At 30.4% G+C, this 18,613-nt stretch overlaps 1 protein-coding gene and 1 pseudogene across 1 annotated transcript; both read left to right on the forward strand.

Annotated features, from left to right (window-relative positions):
• The first annotated feature begins 4,731 nt into the window (after positions 1-4,731).
• Positions 4,732-7,526, forward strand: LOC140976245 (ADP-ribosylation factor-like protein 2; annotated as a pseudogene).
• Positions 7,527-9,306: 1,780 nt separating this feature from the next.
• Positions 9,307-9,963, forward strand: LOC140977435 (uncharacterized). Its single transcript, XM_073442182.1, has one exon. It carries the CDS (start codon positions 9,307-9,309, stop codon positions 9,961-9,963), a length of 657 nt encoding a protein of 218 aa, XP_073298283.1.
• Positions 9,964-18,613: the final 8,650 nt, after the last annotated feature.

Raw genomic sequence — 18,613 nt, forward strand, 5'->3', positions numbered from 1 at the left:
ATATAATCGGGTATGGAGTTTTTCGGGTATAAACATGGGAGGCGGATCTTTATAAATCATAAACATATCTGAACCGAAATCTTGATTTTATAATATTCTTTTTGTTGAATGATATTAGTTGAATGGAATGAAGAAAATTATTACCGTAAAGTTTATGCTTTTTTGTTGGATAATGATATTAGGATAAATTGTTTTCAATATTTTGTTATTTTTTCTACTGTGTTTAATTTTATAATTTTTATATTTTTTTATTATTGTTCTTAACAATTTACTAAATATTCATGTTTACCTGAAATAAACGGTCAGGATTTTGCTGTTGAGGTTGTTTGTTTTTCTTAAATTCTTAAAAACAAAATGGGCGTGAAAACACGTAACCATCAATTTGAAATAAAACATTCTCGATTTTTAATATTTGTTTGATATATTTTTTCTTATGTGTTAGAATGTAATTTCACAAAAAATCAAAATTAAAAAATATGTTTCTGACTATAACACACGGGTAAATGGTAACAAAAGTGCTATAATGATTCCTTGGTATTCCCTATATGTTCTGAAAAAAGACATCGACGGAAAGTTTACGAATTCAATAATTTAAACATTCAAAGTCGAACATTGATCCATGATTTAAACCTCAATCTCCCCAAAGCTTTGTACTAATATCTCCGCAGTGTCTAATGCCCGCTTTGTGAGAGCGGACTGTATCTTTTTACTCCTACGTATTGTCAGATTCTCAAAGTTTTATATTAGTGCATACATAATAGTGCGCTAAAATGACGGATACAAGGAGAAGTTGATAACAGCGAGTGATGAAATTTAATAAAATAGATAAATGGCAAAGCCTGCAAAACTTTTGATAGCAATATATCATTCTGAATATTGTTGTTGTCATCAGGTAACTAGAGTGAGTAAATTAAGAACAAATCCAAGAGGAATGATCCCCATATGAATCGAAGCTTCGTTGTTGTCCCAAATCTGTCACATGAACGTACACCAACTCGGCTACACTTGTACGCATTTAAGTGTACATGAATTTGGCCTTTATTATTAACATATTTATTTGATTTTGATCTTTTAATCGAGATATATTTTAACCTTTTAACTCGATATTGGGATGGAAGGGTCCATCACCTCGACTTTGAGTTGGGACATAAAATATTACACGGTACCCCATAGGAGGCCGACCCATATCAAGCTGGTAGGAATGAGATCAGCCCATCTGAAAGAGCCCGGCATTACCCATGAGCTCGGCCCACCTCAAGGAGGTCGGCCCATGCTCACGAGCTTCTTAACCAGCCTCCGTAAGGAGAGCACAAATTATTTAGTTCAGAATGGTGCCCATAACGGCTGGGCTCCATAAATTGAGTTATGGAAAATTGCCTCTCAAAAACAAAAAAGGAAAAATAGTGGGAAAATTGCCCATAATGGTTGGGCTTCAGACCCGAACAGCTTGGATTAATGTGAGTATTGTATACGATATTGTAACACTTGACATAATATATAGCGAAATATTTCAATACACAAAACTTTACGTAATTAAAACAAGACACAAAGAATTATGCACACGTGAACACACTTGTGCGGTGCCTCAAGACAAAATATTTCTAGAAAATACTTTCAATTTACACAAAAACAATACTAGTGAATAAAGAAAATCTAACTTCTTTAACAAAGAGAATGAGCAAAGTGCATCCAAAACACTTATCAAATCAAATAACTAAAATTACGGATGCAACGTTAGTGAAGCCGAAAATCTTCTTTGATAGACAACACTCTAATCAAAACAGTGATTATGTGTTGTGCTAGAGTGTCTTCAAAACTTCGATACACTTGACTTAAGCATTTGATCATCTTGATGTAAATCACAATTCTCGTGCTTGCTCCTGTTGTGTCTCTCTACATCGGCTTCAACAACCTTCCGCAGCAATTCTCCTATCTTATTAATTATAAGCTTCTTTGTCCTAGAGTTTATTCCATGAATTGAATCCTACAAGATATGGAAACAAACTTTTTATTAGACAATAAACTCTTTTAAACAATAATATCATATCTAGCGTTTTTATCATAAATATATATGACATAGCAAGACAAAACTCTATAATTTAATCAACACAATATTATCACAAGGTAAATTTAATTAAGGAATAAATTATATTCTTTGACAAGAAAAATTGAATAGTTCGGTGGAAAGTATTGAAATTGAGGATACTTAGGTAAGAAGTATTAAAGTTGATTAATGGAGAATGGTTACGGTATTAAAATTTGTAATTATGATCTAATAATAAGAAATTTAAAAAATTGTATTTAAAATGTCTGAATCTGCATTCTTGGATGTATAACGCACTCATTATTAAAAAAAAAACTGTGATATTTTGACTTAATAATATCGTAGGTGAATACTTAATGTGTTTGGTTAAACAAACTTTCATGGTTAAATGATTGCAATAAAATTTTATAATTTCTATTAGGGTTGCAGAGGCACCACCATTTGGTGTCACCTTTCAATTTAATATACAAATGTATATTGCTAACCTTAAGATCAAGTATGATTAGTGATCACAATTGCTCTAGGTTCAAAAGTTGTAAGCTATTATTATTATGAATTACACTGACAGTGAGTGTGTGTGATTACAAAAAAAAATATGTCGATAGGGGTTCATAACCTTAGTCATTTGATTTTTCATTAATAAAACGTAGTTCTAATTTGATTTCTCATTAACCATTTCATTTCTCATTGGTTTGCGAGACAGATACTGACCTTAATTATATTGATACGTACTTTGCAACGAGCTGACAAGACACGTTGGAGTTCCCATTTTTAGTAGATTTGCAGTATGATAGATACGTACAACTCTATGATTATCGTGCTTGAGCACATGGTGAAGAAATAATATTTGAATTCTATACAGATGAAACTACATGTTCTTTGATTGCATTGAGATAATTTGATTTCATATTTATCTTATATTTATGTGTATCGAGATCACAAATTTGCATTGTCGATCTTTTCAAGAAAAGTCTTTAGACATTTTAAATATAATGAATTTTGTCTTAACTGCCAAAGCTTTACTTTATACTTTGAGAGCAGAAACTTATGATATTCTTCTAATGATTGTGCAATCACTTTGTGAAAATAATAGTATTAGGATATCAAATATGAATGCTTGTTATAAATCTGATACATGAAGTTTGTTCCAGCAAAGAGATTCTATTAAAGTTGAACATCATTACCATTTTATTGTATTTCATGATGCAATAAATTTTTAAGTGGAAGAACTCAACAGCAGATTCAATGATGAGGCTGTAGAAATTCTTAGACTTAGCTCTGTTTTGAAACCTCGAGACAACTTTAAATTATTTAATGCTGATGATGTTTACAATCTTGCAGAGAAATTCTATCTTAATGATTTCACTAGACAAGAATTACATCATTTGAGAAGTCGGTCGGAGCACTATAAGTTCGATATAATTCATCGTAAAAGGTTTCAGAATATCTCTTCATTTCATAATTATGTCAACGATTAGTAGAGACAAAAAGACACATCATTATCACTTTGATATATTGATTCGTCTTGTTTTAACGTTTTATATTTTTAATTCAACAACAAAATATCATTCTCAGCCAAGAAACTTCTTAATACCTCTCTACGGAATAAAATAGAAGAAGATTTTTGACAGATTATATGATTTTCTACATTGAAAGGTAGTTTAATGGAATAATAGACTATTGAATCACATTGAAAAAGAGTTTACTACAAGAATAGACCATGATTCAATAATTGACGAGTTATATTCAATGTAAAACCACGCGGTACATCTTCGGTATTTTATATTTGGTTCGTGTCACTATGTGATATTTGTAGTCAATGTTAAATATTTTGCAAGTGTTCATTGATTATAAATTAATCTTTTATTCTAGTTAAATTTTTAATTTATTTATTTTATATTTTTATCGTACCATTCAGCCTAAACTCAAAATTATCAAGCTATGCCTCTGGAGGCTCTTACTATTGCTGAAATCCGTGATACTTGTTCACAATTGCAAGAAGTTCATATTAGTTACTATTGCTTTATTCGAAGAATCCCTCGAATCCTGGAATCCAGACTCAAATTTTAAATTACAAAACATATTATCTAAGAGTGAAAATTAGCTATTTAAGGTCCTCAGGAGGCCAACACAGTGGCACATATTCTAGCCAAGGAGGCACTACAAGAATAGAGTACTCAAACTGCTTTTTCTTTATATGGGCTTTTTGTAAAACTTGATCTTAGGGTTGTAAATGGCTTAATGCAATAGTTTTCTTCTTAAAAAAAATAAAAAGAAAAATAAATTGTTTACTTCTTTAATTCGTCTCTCTCTTTTTTTTTTTTTTGGGGGTTCACCAACTCATCAAACTGAGGTTATTTTGATCTAATTTTCTTATTTATTTATGGCTATTTTGCCTAATTTACTAATATGACATTAAACAAGTCAACAATTTCATAACGTTGATATGATATTAATGTGTTATATGTTTGTCATCATGCTAGCAATATGATTAAAAATTGACTAAAATTGCAAAGAAATAAAAGATATGAGATTATAATTTAGTTTTGAAATAAAGCAAACCAAAGCCATAAAGAGATAAAAATATCAATTATCTTGAAATTTTCGGATTTTTTTTTTAAAAAAATTGGATTCAATTAGTTCTTTTTTTTTTTAATGATTCGAATACTAATGAATTGGAAAAAAATAATCCGAGTTAATAAGCAAAGAAACGACTCTAGTAGCCCAACGTTTAAAAAAGCCCAAATCAAAAATCAGGATCAACGGCCCGGCTTACAAAATTAAGATCCGACCCACACTTTAATCTGCCTTCCCAATTTCTTCGAAGCAAAAGTTGAGGTTTCCTCAGAGGAAGCAAAGTTCAGACAATATCAGCAGGCGGAGTAGTTTCTTGGACTCAGAAATCAGATTGTTAACTGATCGAGCGATTTCTCGGTAAATTCACAAACTTTTCCATAATTTTTATCATGCTTCAATGCAGATAGCTTTGCGTTTTTAAATTCTGTTGTCACGTTCACCAATTTTTTCTGATTTGTTTTTGTGGATTGGTTCTCATTAGAAATTGTTAGTATTGCATTTTTTTAGCTCTAGTATGCCTGTGTGAGAAATTTGGGTTCCTAAAAATTTAACCATTTGGTGCTAGTGCATCTAATTTTATGGTCTAGTTTTCCGATTAACTTGCTGGAGAGATTGGGCTTAGGGCAGGAGCAGGGATAGGGGTGAACGAGGCGAAAAGAAATGCAATTACTTGGTCTGCCCGTTAATTGGTCGATTTGTGTTAGTCCTACCATAACTTAATTTTGTGATCTAATTATAATTGTCTTGGATCCTTCTGAAGTTGTGCACATTGAATGAATTCATGAAACAACTCAGATTCAGAGTTCAACTCAGTGTCATTTCTCCTACTTGATAAGCAATAATGGGTCTACTCAGTATCATCCGCAAAATCAAGCGCAAGGAGAAGGAGATGCGCATTCTCATGGTGTATGAATTCTGAACCTGCTGCCTGTTTTTTCATTTTTTTTAACCGTTATTCAGGAAATCATAGGTTTATTTTATGCATCTTCTGATCTTAACGCCTGTTAATTAGTTTCAATGTTTGTTCACTTGCTGAAGGGGTCTTGACAATTCAGGAAAGACAACAATAGTGTTAAAAATCAATGGTGAAGACACCAGTGTTATCAGTCCAACACTTGGCTTCAACATTAAAACCATCAATTACCAGAAGTATGTTCTTATCGTAAGCTGTTGATTGTTGAAAATTTATGCTAGATTGATTGCATTCGTTTAATTTTTGCTGACATTTGAAGCTAGTTCCCCAGGAAAATGACAAGGGTTTATTTAAATAGTGTACTTATGGACGAACGTGGTATTGATTGTAGGTACACTTTGAACATATGGGATGTTGGTGGGCAGAAAACCATAAGGTCCTATTGGAGGAACTATTTTTAGCAAACTTATGGGTTGATTTGGGTGGTGGATAGTTCAGATATCAGAAGGCTGAACGATTGCAAATATGAGTTGGATATTCTTCTGAAAGAAGAGGCATGCTCTCTCTATCCCGTGCATTGTTTCTTCCATTTCTTGATGGCTGTACAGAATCTTTTAGTCCTAATGAAAAATTGAGTTTTATAATTTGTTTGGTGCCTGCATTTTTTAGTTTTCTCCCTTGCTTTTGTAGATCAAGTCCATAAAGTTGTGGGAATTGGCATTTCTTCAAATATGCACACAACAAATAGGATTATTTTACTTTGAGATTAATTCATGCTATTAGGTCTACTACAATATTCCTGCTTGCACTTTGGTGTTGCTGATGTTGGATTACAGCTATTGCCACATGTTACCTTCTAGTACCGTACAACTATTGGAATACGTTCTCAGGATGCAATAGCATGCCTGCTTGAGTTGATAAATAGCTACCTTTGGAACGTGGCAGTGATTTGCATGAAAAATTATGGCTGAAGTATGGAACCAAGAAAATATTTTGGATTACATAATTTCTCTAGATTGTGCAAATATTTTGGATTGCATCATTTCTCTAGATTGTGTTTATTCATCAGTGGTCCATAAATTTTACATCTTATGAAGATGTACGGTTAATAAATATTAAAGATAAACTTCCCTTGATAGTGCATTTCCATCTTTCGCCTTTCCACTGCTTCTTTTCTGCAACACCTGATTTTCTGTTATTTACAGAGGCTATCAGGAGCATCGTTGTTGATTTTTGCTAATAAGCAAGATATACAAGGTTCTTTGTCACCAGATGAGATAGCTAAGGTAATGAGATTATGTAATGGAAATTTAAGTTAATTGTATGTTATTTATTTATTTGTTTAAAATGTGGATTTATTTATCACATTCATGGTGTGTCGATGAAACTTTTTTTTTTTTTATTAAGTGTAGTCTCACTTTAATGCCCTTGTGCGACAGAAATAAAAGAATGGAAAGATATTTCTATTGCCCGATATACTGATATTGTGGCTGCTGACCTTTTCTTCAACTTAGTTTTTTTCTGTGGCATGGTGGAAACAAATATTTTGCTGCACTATATGAAATTCTTCAAGTTTTTGGATGAAATGAATTTCAATTAAGACTACATATCCTTCATTCAGGTGCTCAACTTGGAAGCAATGGATAAAACCAGACATTGGAGAATTGTGGGATGTAGCGCATACACTGGGGAAGGACTTATTGAAGGATTTGATTGGTTGGTCCAAGACATTGCGTCTAGAATTTACATGCTCGATTAAATGATGCTCGGAGTTGGACCTAAAGATGTATTTGCGCACACTTCTCTAAATGTATTGACATTGCTCTTTCATACTGTTGCATTTTATAACTGTTTCTGCTAAAGCAAAGAGTGTTGTGTTTATTGAACCTAAGTTGATTGAGATTCTATATTTTGTAAAAAGTTTCTGTAGCAACCGAATGTCGTCTGCTGCATGTATTGCCCTAAAGTGGCCAAGAATCCAAATTTTAATCAGAGTATGCAATTCTCCAGTTGTAAATTTTGTTTTAATGCTTGTCATCAGAACCTTACCCCAAAAAAGATAACGAAAGAACTGAATAGAAAAATGGCTGCGCCTGTTTGATGTTTATCATCTCATGAAACAGTTATATTTGTCTTTCATATGAACAAGAAAACATGTAATATCAATTCGATCAGTGCAATGATACCTCAGTTTATTTGCAACACATTTAGTACGATTTTTCACCAAAGTTCTCCATTTCAACCTGACGGTTTGCAATATGAGGTAATAATAAATATGTAAACAAAACAAGTCACTCGCGAGCTGTTTGACCTGGTAAAAAGCTCATTCGATATCGCTCGTTAAGAATATCGAGTTGATTTCAAGTTCAACAATTTTATCAAACCGATCTCGAGTTCAAGGATATTTGTCTCATAATGTTCGCGAGCTCGAACTCGAGCTCGACTAGTTTTTTGGACTAATTTGTTGGCCCATGAAAGATGTTGGCGGAAGAAATTGAACTCCTAACTATTAACCAAACATTTATATACTCCACCATCTCAATCACCCAATCGAAACTCATCTTTTCATTGAAGCTGTTGCAAATAGCGTAAAAAACTATAATGTTGGTTAATGATTGCAGATATAAGCTATTTTAATTGTTCCTAAAACCCTCCTTTTTATTATTATATAATTTAATGATTAGTAAGGTATGAAATGCATCGTGTGTTATTGCAAATGAGACAGGTATGTTCTCGATCGAATAGAAACGTAGCTCCGTGCTGAGAATGAAAATACAATTAGAATTTCCACTATGCAACATCTGGAGAAGATCTTTCATTGCAACATTTACTTGTACGTTAGAATCCACCTACGATTTTTTTTTAAAAAAATGGTGGGTTTTCATGTTTTAAAAACGGATCTCACGTATCCAACTTCATTATAGATTAGCAGTGTTCTAAAAAGCTCGTTTAAGCGCGTTTAAGCTTGAAGCTCGACACAAACGCCCCGCTTCGGAGAAAGCGGGAAAAAGCGGTCAAACTACAGTTTGACCGAATTAAGCATAATTAAGGTGTTTAATTAAGCGTCTTTAAGCACAATTAATCGCATCTATTTATTTTTAAATTTTTTATTTTGAAGGTATGTCTTTTTATTTTAAAATAATACATTAGGTTTATAATTTAGATGTTTGTTTTTTAATTTTAATTATGATTAAGCGTGTCTGATAATGTTTTGACAAATATTTAACAATTTTAATGTGTTCTAGTTGCAAAAACAAATAAAGATTGTAATTTTGATATTTTATGATTTTATAAATATGAGAATTAATGTATCAGACTTAAATTTATCATATTTATGTATTATTTTATCTATTTATTGGTTTGAGATAATTACAATTATACTAAAGATAAAAAACGCTTTTTCACGCTTAAGCCTGTGCTAATCTCGCTTATGCTTGGAAAACTTGGAGCTTGACATCCGCGCTTCGGGACGCTTCACGCTTTCAGAACCTTGTAGATTAGCAAGCATCTTCTAATAGCCTACAAGATGGAGACACGTGTCCTCGTGATTCCACCTCCTCTGTTTCTTCACGATTAAGATTAACTGCGAACCCACATGATGACGTAAGCAGACCCATCCTTTTTTAAAAGTCCCCCTCCAAATCTACATACATAATGACTAAAATGCCCCTGCTATCCTCCTCCCAATGGTCTATAAATTTCGCCACCCTACACTTCGATTCTTCCCTTTCCCACTTTCTCCTCTCAGCCACAATTAAGCGTTTTTCCGGCCATGTTCACCTTCGAGTTCGGCTTCGAAAACCTTTTTTCGGGTTTCGAAAGCGGGTTTCCCCCATGGGATCCCATTGAACCGCCTTTTCTCTTCGATACACCATTCCCCGATCAATTAGAAGAACCAGTTGCCTTTTTTCTCCCACAACAATCCCAAGAACCGGTAAGTTCCAGCTCCGGTTCAGACACCTCAAACCCAGACCCCTTAACTCAGAATTCCCGTTCTTCTAATCCGATCGAAAACAGTGCTTCTAAACACCTGAGCTCGGTCACCTCTGATCAGACTACCCTGTTACCCCCCTCGATCATCGATGAACGGAAGCGTAAGCGCACGCAATCGAACCGGGAGTCGGCCCGGCGGTCCCGCATGCGGAAACAAAAACACCTGGAGAACCTGGGGACCCAAGTGAACCGGCAAAAGCGAGTGAACCTGGAACTAATGAACCAGCTGAAGCTGGTGGTGAGCCAGAACGAAGCTGTTTGCAGAGAAAACGAACACCTCCGGCTGGAAACGGTGAAGCTCCGGCAAAGGCTGTGGGATATACGCCAAGTTCTGCTGGTCCAGCGGCTTCAGCACCATTTTAATCCCTTTGCATGGCAGAATAATCTCACGTCCATTAATGAAAGACCATCACATAATCACCCTTTGATTACATAACCTAATTGATCACTAAAATCAGACTCAAAATCAATATTATCAAGTGCCACACTCCTCATTGTAAAGCTGTGAAAATCTGTATCATTCTTGTGTTAGTTAAAGGTAGAAGATGAAGGAATTTCGGACCCAGTTTGAAAAATAATATTTGTTTCGGTCCAACCAGGGGAACTATATGTAATTAAAGAAGGGCAGTAAAGTTTGGCTTTATTTCATTACTAATATTCAGAAAGTCCTCATCTTCTTATACTAAGCACAATTTGCGACAATTATATTACATACTTATTTCTTTTAATTTTTTACTCTGCAGCTTTGCTATTATATATTACTTTTAATTTAATGGTGCACACCATGCAATTTCTATATATAAGGTAAAAATATGATCAAAATTCTGAAATCGTCCACGTAGAAATGATACATATAATACTATCAACAACCATATGCCGATTTTTTCTGAAAAAAAAAGAGTTATAAAAGATATGCAAATTACAGCTACTTAATAGTTTCATCAAGATGGAGCTGTATTTTCTATCAAAATCGCAAGTTTGGGACGAGTCTTTCCTAGATTAATGAAACCTAATTGTAAGAAATTTTTCTATCAACTCCAGAAAATTATATATATTCCTTTGGGATTTTTCTTGAAACGTTATAGATTTGTCTTCATATTTTCAAGATATTGTTAATTATGAGAACTTTATCGATATATAGCAATTTAACCACGTTTTGTGGGTTCGCTTCTTATTTACTGATTTAATTTATTTTGAAGTAGTACTGATCTGATGGATGGTTAAAATTTTTTTCGGGAAAAAAAGTTCAGAATTCATCGAACTGATTTACAGATTTAAAAATTTTTCAATAATCTGATCAGAGAATTATAAAATTTATTTTTTTTTAGAAAAAATAATGATTATTGAGCTGTTCAATTTAAATTAAAGACAAATAAAATAAAATAAAAGGTTGAATTATGAAAACCATATATTTTAAATATTATGAAAAAAATATGGCCCATTCTTTTTGCATACAAAGTCACCAACAACACAACAAACGAAAGCGAAATGCAAATAAATAAAATAAAAATCAGACAAAGGATCAATCGGACACGAGGAATATGATAACTTTATGCGAACAAGTAATCCCGTGTGTGTGTATCAAATCAAAGTATAAAACCTACTTTTTTTCTTTATTAAGCTTGATTGATATTTGGTCAAGTGCAATATGATGGCAACTTTAATCTTTTGATAATGAAATTAATTGCCGGCTTTTGTAATTCTAATATTTGGAGGCCCACAATTTTGCAAAAGACAGACGTCCAAATAATTAATCTATATGTATATAAGTAAAACAAATGCAAACGTCACTTCCACTTTGTAATGACTTTAATTAATTAAACAACATAAATGTTTGTAAAGTTTGATGAAAATAATAAGTTAAATATAATGTTTCTTAAAAAAATAGTAATGAGTCGGTGTGGAATTATTTTTTAAAAAAGATTATAAATATTAACTCACTACAAGAATAAATGCTTATGATGATATTCATAAATGTTATCATATTCAATATTTAGTGACATTTAAGTTTTAGTGACACCTCCAACAAATGTCGTCTATTCCAATGTCGTCTTAAACTTCTTGACATTTTTTAATATCATTATAAAATACTAATGACAACTTCATACGTGTTACTAATTATTCATATAATGACAATTTTAAATGTCGGGAAACTCATTTTTAAAGACATTTATACATGCCTTGTTATTATAGCAATAATGACAAATTTATATGTCAGTTAACATAATTTATAATGACAACTAAAAGTGTCGTGTATATTATTTATAGTGACAATAAAAATTGTCACTAATGATATGTTATAAGGTTAATTTAAAATGTCTCATTATGTAATCTGTAATGACACTTACAAATGTCTTCTATACTAGTATATAAGGATATTGAATATTGTCATTAATAGTTGTTTATAATGACTTTTTGAAATGTCTCCATATGAGTTTTACAATGACATTTTTTATGTATATGGTTTAATGTTCTATTGTGACATAAAAAATGTCATATTTTATGAAATGTCATCGATTTTCAATATTTTCATGATATAATATTCAAAGATATAACAAATTAACATAAATACAAATACAAAATTTTAAAATAGAAATTAAATTGTTAATCAATAATTGTCATTAATTTTGGAATCATTAATGTATAAGACTGACAAATTTGTTATCTCGAAAAACATCTATATCCCAACAAATGTACCAAATGTATTTAGTTTAAGAACTAACAAACGATTAAGTCTTGCAAAGCAAAACATAAGCAAACTTGTGACGCATATTCATTATTCAACCATCTCATCTTAATCAAAATCCATATTCTTGTCACCTATAATAAAAATTCATATATTTGTATGAATGAAATAAAATTAAAGAAACACAAAATAAAGAGATTAAAATTTAATTCAAACTAGTGAATATCATACCAAATGATAAACTGGAAAATTATTATTTATCCAAATGCATCTAGTAGAAATCATCCTCATTAACTGTCAACTGCAAATATAATTGATATTGGTTTAAAAAGATACTAACATGACGAACATAACAATAAATACTAGTTAATTGAAAAGTTGAATATCATATCAAATGACAAGGCCAAGCTATCATTCTTCCAAGTGTATCCCCAACCTTTTGTAAAAGATCATATAGTCTAATCAAACTCTCTTCCCGTTCTAGGACAACTAGAACTTGTATTTCACACCAATTTGGTCCCAACGTCTGTCTTCCTACTTCGGTATTTGGATCCATGCTACGAACCACTCCTTTTGCCACAATTTTCGTCGAATCAAATAGATTTTTTTGGCACACTGTATAAATTAATCCATCGTTCTTTCCTTTTTTTTCCTTTTGATTAAATTTTTTTTAGTTTTTTAATTATTTTTTACCATGTTGAAAAAATAAATAAAATAAATGTTGAAATATTTGGATTAGATAAATATTGGAGGAGGGAAAATAATTGTTTCTCTCCATATAAAAAATGACATCAATTAAAAATGTCATGATAACTAATCTAATATGTTTTTTTATTTTACACATTATTAATTTTTTACAAATGTCATTATTAAGTATTTGTAACAACATTTAATTAAAAGTGTCTACAAAAAAATGTCATAATAGCCATTTTTTGTTGTAGTGACTTCGGAAAGAAAAGGTGGTTTGAAGGGAGTTATCCGATGTTTGTGGGCAACCAAGCAAAGGTATTTATGTGAAGTTGGAAGGATGTTCCCCACGTTTATTAGAGTAACTAGGTCTTTCATAATACAGTTTATTTATTTGTTACACGAATTAGTCATGTCTATATTTACAATAAAAATTAATATATTTGACATAAAAAATAATATTTTTTTTATGGATAACCGATATAGAATATATGTTTCACAAAATTGACCCGTGAGACCATCCCACATGAATTTTTGTACATTTATTATGGTAAATGGAATCGATCCCTCGACTAAAAAGTAAAATCTAGTTTGCTATGATTGCTCTAATGCCGATATGTACGGCTAATTGACTTTGAATTTCTCTTAATTTTACCCTAATTAGGCATGATTAGATAAATTTTGATATTTTTTTGGGAAAAATATTAATATTGGTCTGTTTAATTTTAGTTCTCCGTTTAAATTTAAGTTAAATCATCCATTATTCAGCTTACAAGCATTTTAAAACTCACAAATATCTTATATATAAAAAATTTTAATATTTGTTTAATATATAAATAAGAGTTAGTTGTTTGTGAGAATAATATCATTTTTAATAACTTCCATTTTTTTGATTTATTTTATAAAATTCTGTCTTTTATATTTAGATTCTAATTTAAAGAGATCCCTTTTTTAGTTCCTAATTTAAATCAAATATTATAATCATTTCTTGACATACACCTTCTTGCACATAAGCATGTCAAAATCAGACACGACCTACCAACCCGATACAATTCAACTCGAAAAAATCAGATTTTGGTTTGGGGTTTTCGGGTTCGGGTTCGACCCGATAGCTGATTCGAGAAAAATGATATGGTTGTGCGGGTTGACCCGAAAATTTTAAATTTTTTTTAAAAAATATAATTAATAAATATTGCTTACATTTTTATATATTGTATGTCTGAAAAAATATTTATTGTATATTTATATCATCATAATTTAATATTTATTTTGAATATTTTTGTTTTCTAAACAATTGTTTATTTGATTTAGTAAATATATTTTATTTTTCTAGATTTTCAAATTTAAATCATATATATGAGAGAGATTTTGTTATTATGTGTTTAACTTAATTTTTTTTTGAATTTTATTTAATTTTCTTTAAAAAATTTTAAAAAACAATCGAAATCGGGTTAATCGGGTTGAGCGGGTTGATTCGGGTTCAGGTTCTGGTTGGCTCGGGTTCGGGTTGGACAATTTTTAAATAATACTATTGTTCAATCCGACCCAACCCACCCGAATAAACATCTTTACTTGAACATTACTTGTAATATATTTTACTTGTAATATATAAAAACGTAAGAATTATTAACCCAAAAAGAATCTAGAGAATTAAAGTGATTGAGATAAAGTCCCTGCCTTTCATTGTTTTGACGTCAGGAAGGACAGGGCAATGTGCCTTTTCTTAGTACAAAGAGTGAGAACCTTAACGGAGTGACTTTCAAAGAAAGAGTTGCAATGGTAGCAACGTATTCATGACTTTCAAATAATATAATATAATAAATGATATATTTTAAATTCTAAAAATTTTATATACATATAAAAATAATAAAAATATATATTTGTCTAAGTTTAAAATCTAAAAAACATATATATAATCAAATATAATTTTATCCATATTTTTTTAAAAATAAATCAACCAAAATAAGATATAATATTATTAAAATAATAATTTTAATAAAATTCAAAAAATACAAATTATCATATATATATAACCAAATGAATAAAATTTTAAATATAAGAAATAATTTTTTAAAAGAAAATAAAAGAATCGAAATTTAAAAGCGGGTGAACCGGTCGGACAGATTTTTAACCCGTTCAAGACCAGTTTGACCGTTACGGACCCATGGTCGGTTTTCATTCAAACTTATCGGTCTGGTTTTAAAAACACGAAGGAAAAATGAAATTTATACAAAATTCCACTCTATATTACAAAGTTCATTCTTTTGTCTTAAAAAAAATTGGCTTAGCCACAAGGTTGGAACAGAGTAGTCAAAAGTATCACCCAAAAGCATAATAAAAGCTAAAAGACTAAACTTTATCTTGCATTGGAAAAAAAAAAAAGAAAAAAAGAAAAAGAGAGATGATTTATCTTTACAAAATAATATTTAAGATTAGAACATGTGACCAACCAAATAATTCAGAGACAAGTGTTGAAATTCCTAGGGGAAGCTTGAAAAGCCATCCTAACAGCATATTTGGTATTTTGAATATTCTGCCAACATGAAAGATGAATCATGCACGTATTCACAAGATTCTAATCTTCTTTGCAACATCAACGGCATTATAATCTGGTCCGAGCTTGACGTACGCTTTCTTCGCACCATCGGGCAAGATCAAGGTATTTACCTTCTCGGCCTTGATCCGAAACATAAATCCTAACCGCGTCTTTGACATCGTTCTTGTCAGCACATTTGTCCACAATGAAAACCGAAGTGTTGTTCTCCACAACCTCCTTCATTGCAGACGCGGTGATAATTGGATAATGGATAATTATCTGAGATGCCCTACTGCTAAGTTTCTCGGGATTCTTTTCCTTGATGTTGTTCGATAAGATGCCGCAGGATCTAAGTAATCCGGGAAGTTTATAATCTTCGATGAATGAGACCTGACTACTACTTTTCCTTTAATGAGCTCAACTTTTTCAAGTGCTTTCTTTTTTTTTCCTTTTTTTTTAAGAATACCCAAAAGCCATATTTTCTAGCATTTTGAATATCCTTCTACATTAAAACATCCATAAGTTTGCATCTTTTCAAGTTACGACATAGCGAAAATTAATATCTCGGAATGCAAAAGACATTTTTAATTTTTCGAAATCTAGTATTGATCTGTTGGGAATTTAAAAAAAATATTTAATATGAAGGTTGTAAATCATGGAAAAAAATCTTACTAAAAAACGGTATGCATGTCATGATGGCCGAAGCAATGATACATCGGCTTACATAAAATCTCATTCATTGTTCCTTCGATAAGTTTCTGCATTCGATATATGCTTTTTCGATAAGTTTGTGATTTGAAAACTTATACTTTAATTTAAATATAAATAAAAAATATATATTTTATTATACCTGTAAATATATTAAAATAATTTTTATTAATATATAATTATAATACTATAATATAGATAGAGAAAAATAATATATATTTATAAATATTCTAAAAATATAGTAAATTTGAATATATATTTTAACAATTGATACATATTTTTATTAATTAATGCTTCTATTATTTTTACACAAAAATTATTTTGATACTTTTTTATTACTAGTGTCAACGTAAACATTGCGTACGTAACGTAATATACAAATATTATATTTTGTGGGTGCATTATATGAATTTATTTTAAAAGTATTTGGTTTTAATATGATACGTCATTTTTTGCAATTTGATAGTTTTGTGTTTTTTTTAAAATATAATTTAAGATTGAACATACCAAGATACCAACTAAAGTGTTAAGTTCTTGCTTTATATATTATAGATAATATACTTTTTAAATAAATATAAATTTATTCTACACTTTTAATAAAAAATCTTGAAAATAAAAATGTGTATCTAATTGAAATTAATAATAATAATTGGACTTAAAAATAATTTGATTTAAGCGTAAAATTTATTTTTAGTTGGATCATATACCAATTGTTATTTATAATAGTACATGTCCTAATTTTTTAATTTATTAATAATTCGTGTGCTGAAATGTTTTTACTTTATTTATATTATACTTTGCAGGCTTAAATGTAAAATAAATATAAACCCAATATATTACTTGTAATTTGAGAAATCTTTATATTTATTTATTATTTTACACAAACCTTAAGAAGGTTCCTTAACATTTAAATATGGTTAGTTTTGTTTTGTAATTATAATAAAATATCACACGAGGTAAATGTATTATCTCTTTTTTTATACTGAAAATTAATATTGATGAGAAATAAATGTGAATTCATATTCTTAATTTTTTTACAAAAAGAAGGGGGAAAAGAGAGAAATTAATATTTCCATCAAACTGCACTATTTTTCCATTCACAAGTATGAGAAAACCCTAATTCGATTTTAGAAACTATTTTTCAAATAATTTCATGTACGAATGCATAAAAGCATGTGTACAGAATAAAATTATGGGGTTTCGACTATATAAAACGCAATAAAAAAAGAAGCCAATCTTTAATTCATTTTAATTTCTATAACAAAGAAATAGAGATATTTAGATAATTCAATGTATATGTATTGTTTGACCACGACAGAGAACGAAAGCTATTTTTGACATTAAATACTAACATTGAAAAGGATTGTTCATAGCTTCTTTATTGGCGATAACCAGAAAATATATGCTACAATTATCAACAAGTTTANAATTTTGGACTTTATCAAGATTACCATTATAGATATTTACTTAGAATTTCGATTAATGTATAGTATTTAATGAAATATATATTTTATTTTTCGATTAGTTTCAAAAGTACTATTTGTTTGTGGATGACTTGCAGGGAAGGATTTACGTTAGGGCCAACGAGGGCCACGGCTCAATAAATTAAAGAGCATGTATCTCTATGGCAAGGTTACCTGTAAATCTATATTCGAATTATAGTTTTTTTTTCCTTTTTAATAATTGATTTACTTTTAATTTTTTTAATACTTTATTACTTTTAAATTTATCACATATGAAAAGCCTTTTCTACTATCAAGTGCTAAGTCTGCTGACTCTTCTAGTTTCTACCGCTATTACAGAACGGTCATTATCAGTTATGAGTATCGTCAAAACTAGGCTTCAGAGCAAAATGGATGATGATTTTCTCTCGGATGTATTGATGATATTTATTGAAGAATAGGTCTTTTGTGAGACTGTCTCACGAATTTTTATTTGTGAGACGGGTCAACTCTACCGATATTCACAATAAAAAATAATACTCTTAGCATAAAAAGTAATATTTTTTCATAGATGACCCAAATAAGAGATCTGTCTCACAAAATACGGCCCGTGAGACCGTCTCACACAAGTTTTTGTCTTTATTGAAAGAGTTTGTATAGATGTTATTATTGAATACTTTGAAAACTTTAAGGAACGTCGAATTATTTTTAGTTAGAAATTTTTTTGTTAAAAACGTACGGTTTATATTTAGTTGAATATAACCGATGGAATTTTTGTCTTTCCTCTTATAATATTTTGTCCGTATTTTATAAACAGCCCCCACATAGTCGAAATCTTTGATCCGCACCTGATGACTTGTAGGATGTAGCTTATCTAACATAAATGTTTTAAGTCTGGGATGAGACCAAATTGTGTATCTATCATTCCCCTCCTCCAACTAAAAAAAAAAAATAATTGTCTCTACGCGATATCATATTTTTATTTTTTAGATAGTTTTAATAATATTTCCACGAGAATGTCGATGTG

The sequence above is a fragment of the Primulina huaijiensis genome, chromosome 5 (genome assembly GCF_012295235.1).
Source record: "Primulina huaijiensis isolate GDHJ02 chromosome 5, ASM1229523v2, whole genome shotgun sequence".
Lineage (NCBI taxonomy): Eukaryota > Viridiplantae > Streptophyta > Magnoliopsida > Lamiales > Gesneriaceae > Primulina > Primulina huaijiensis.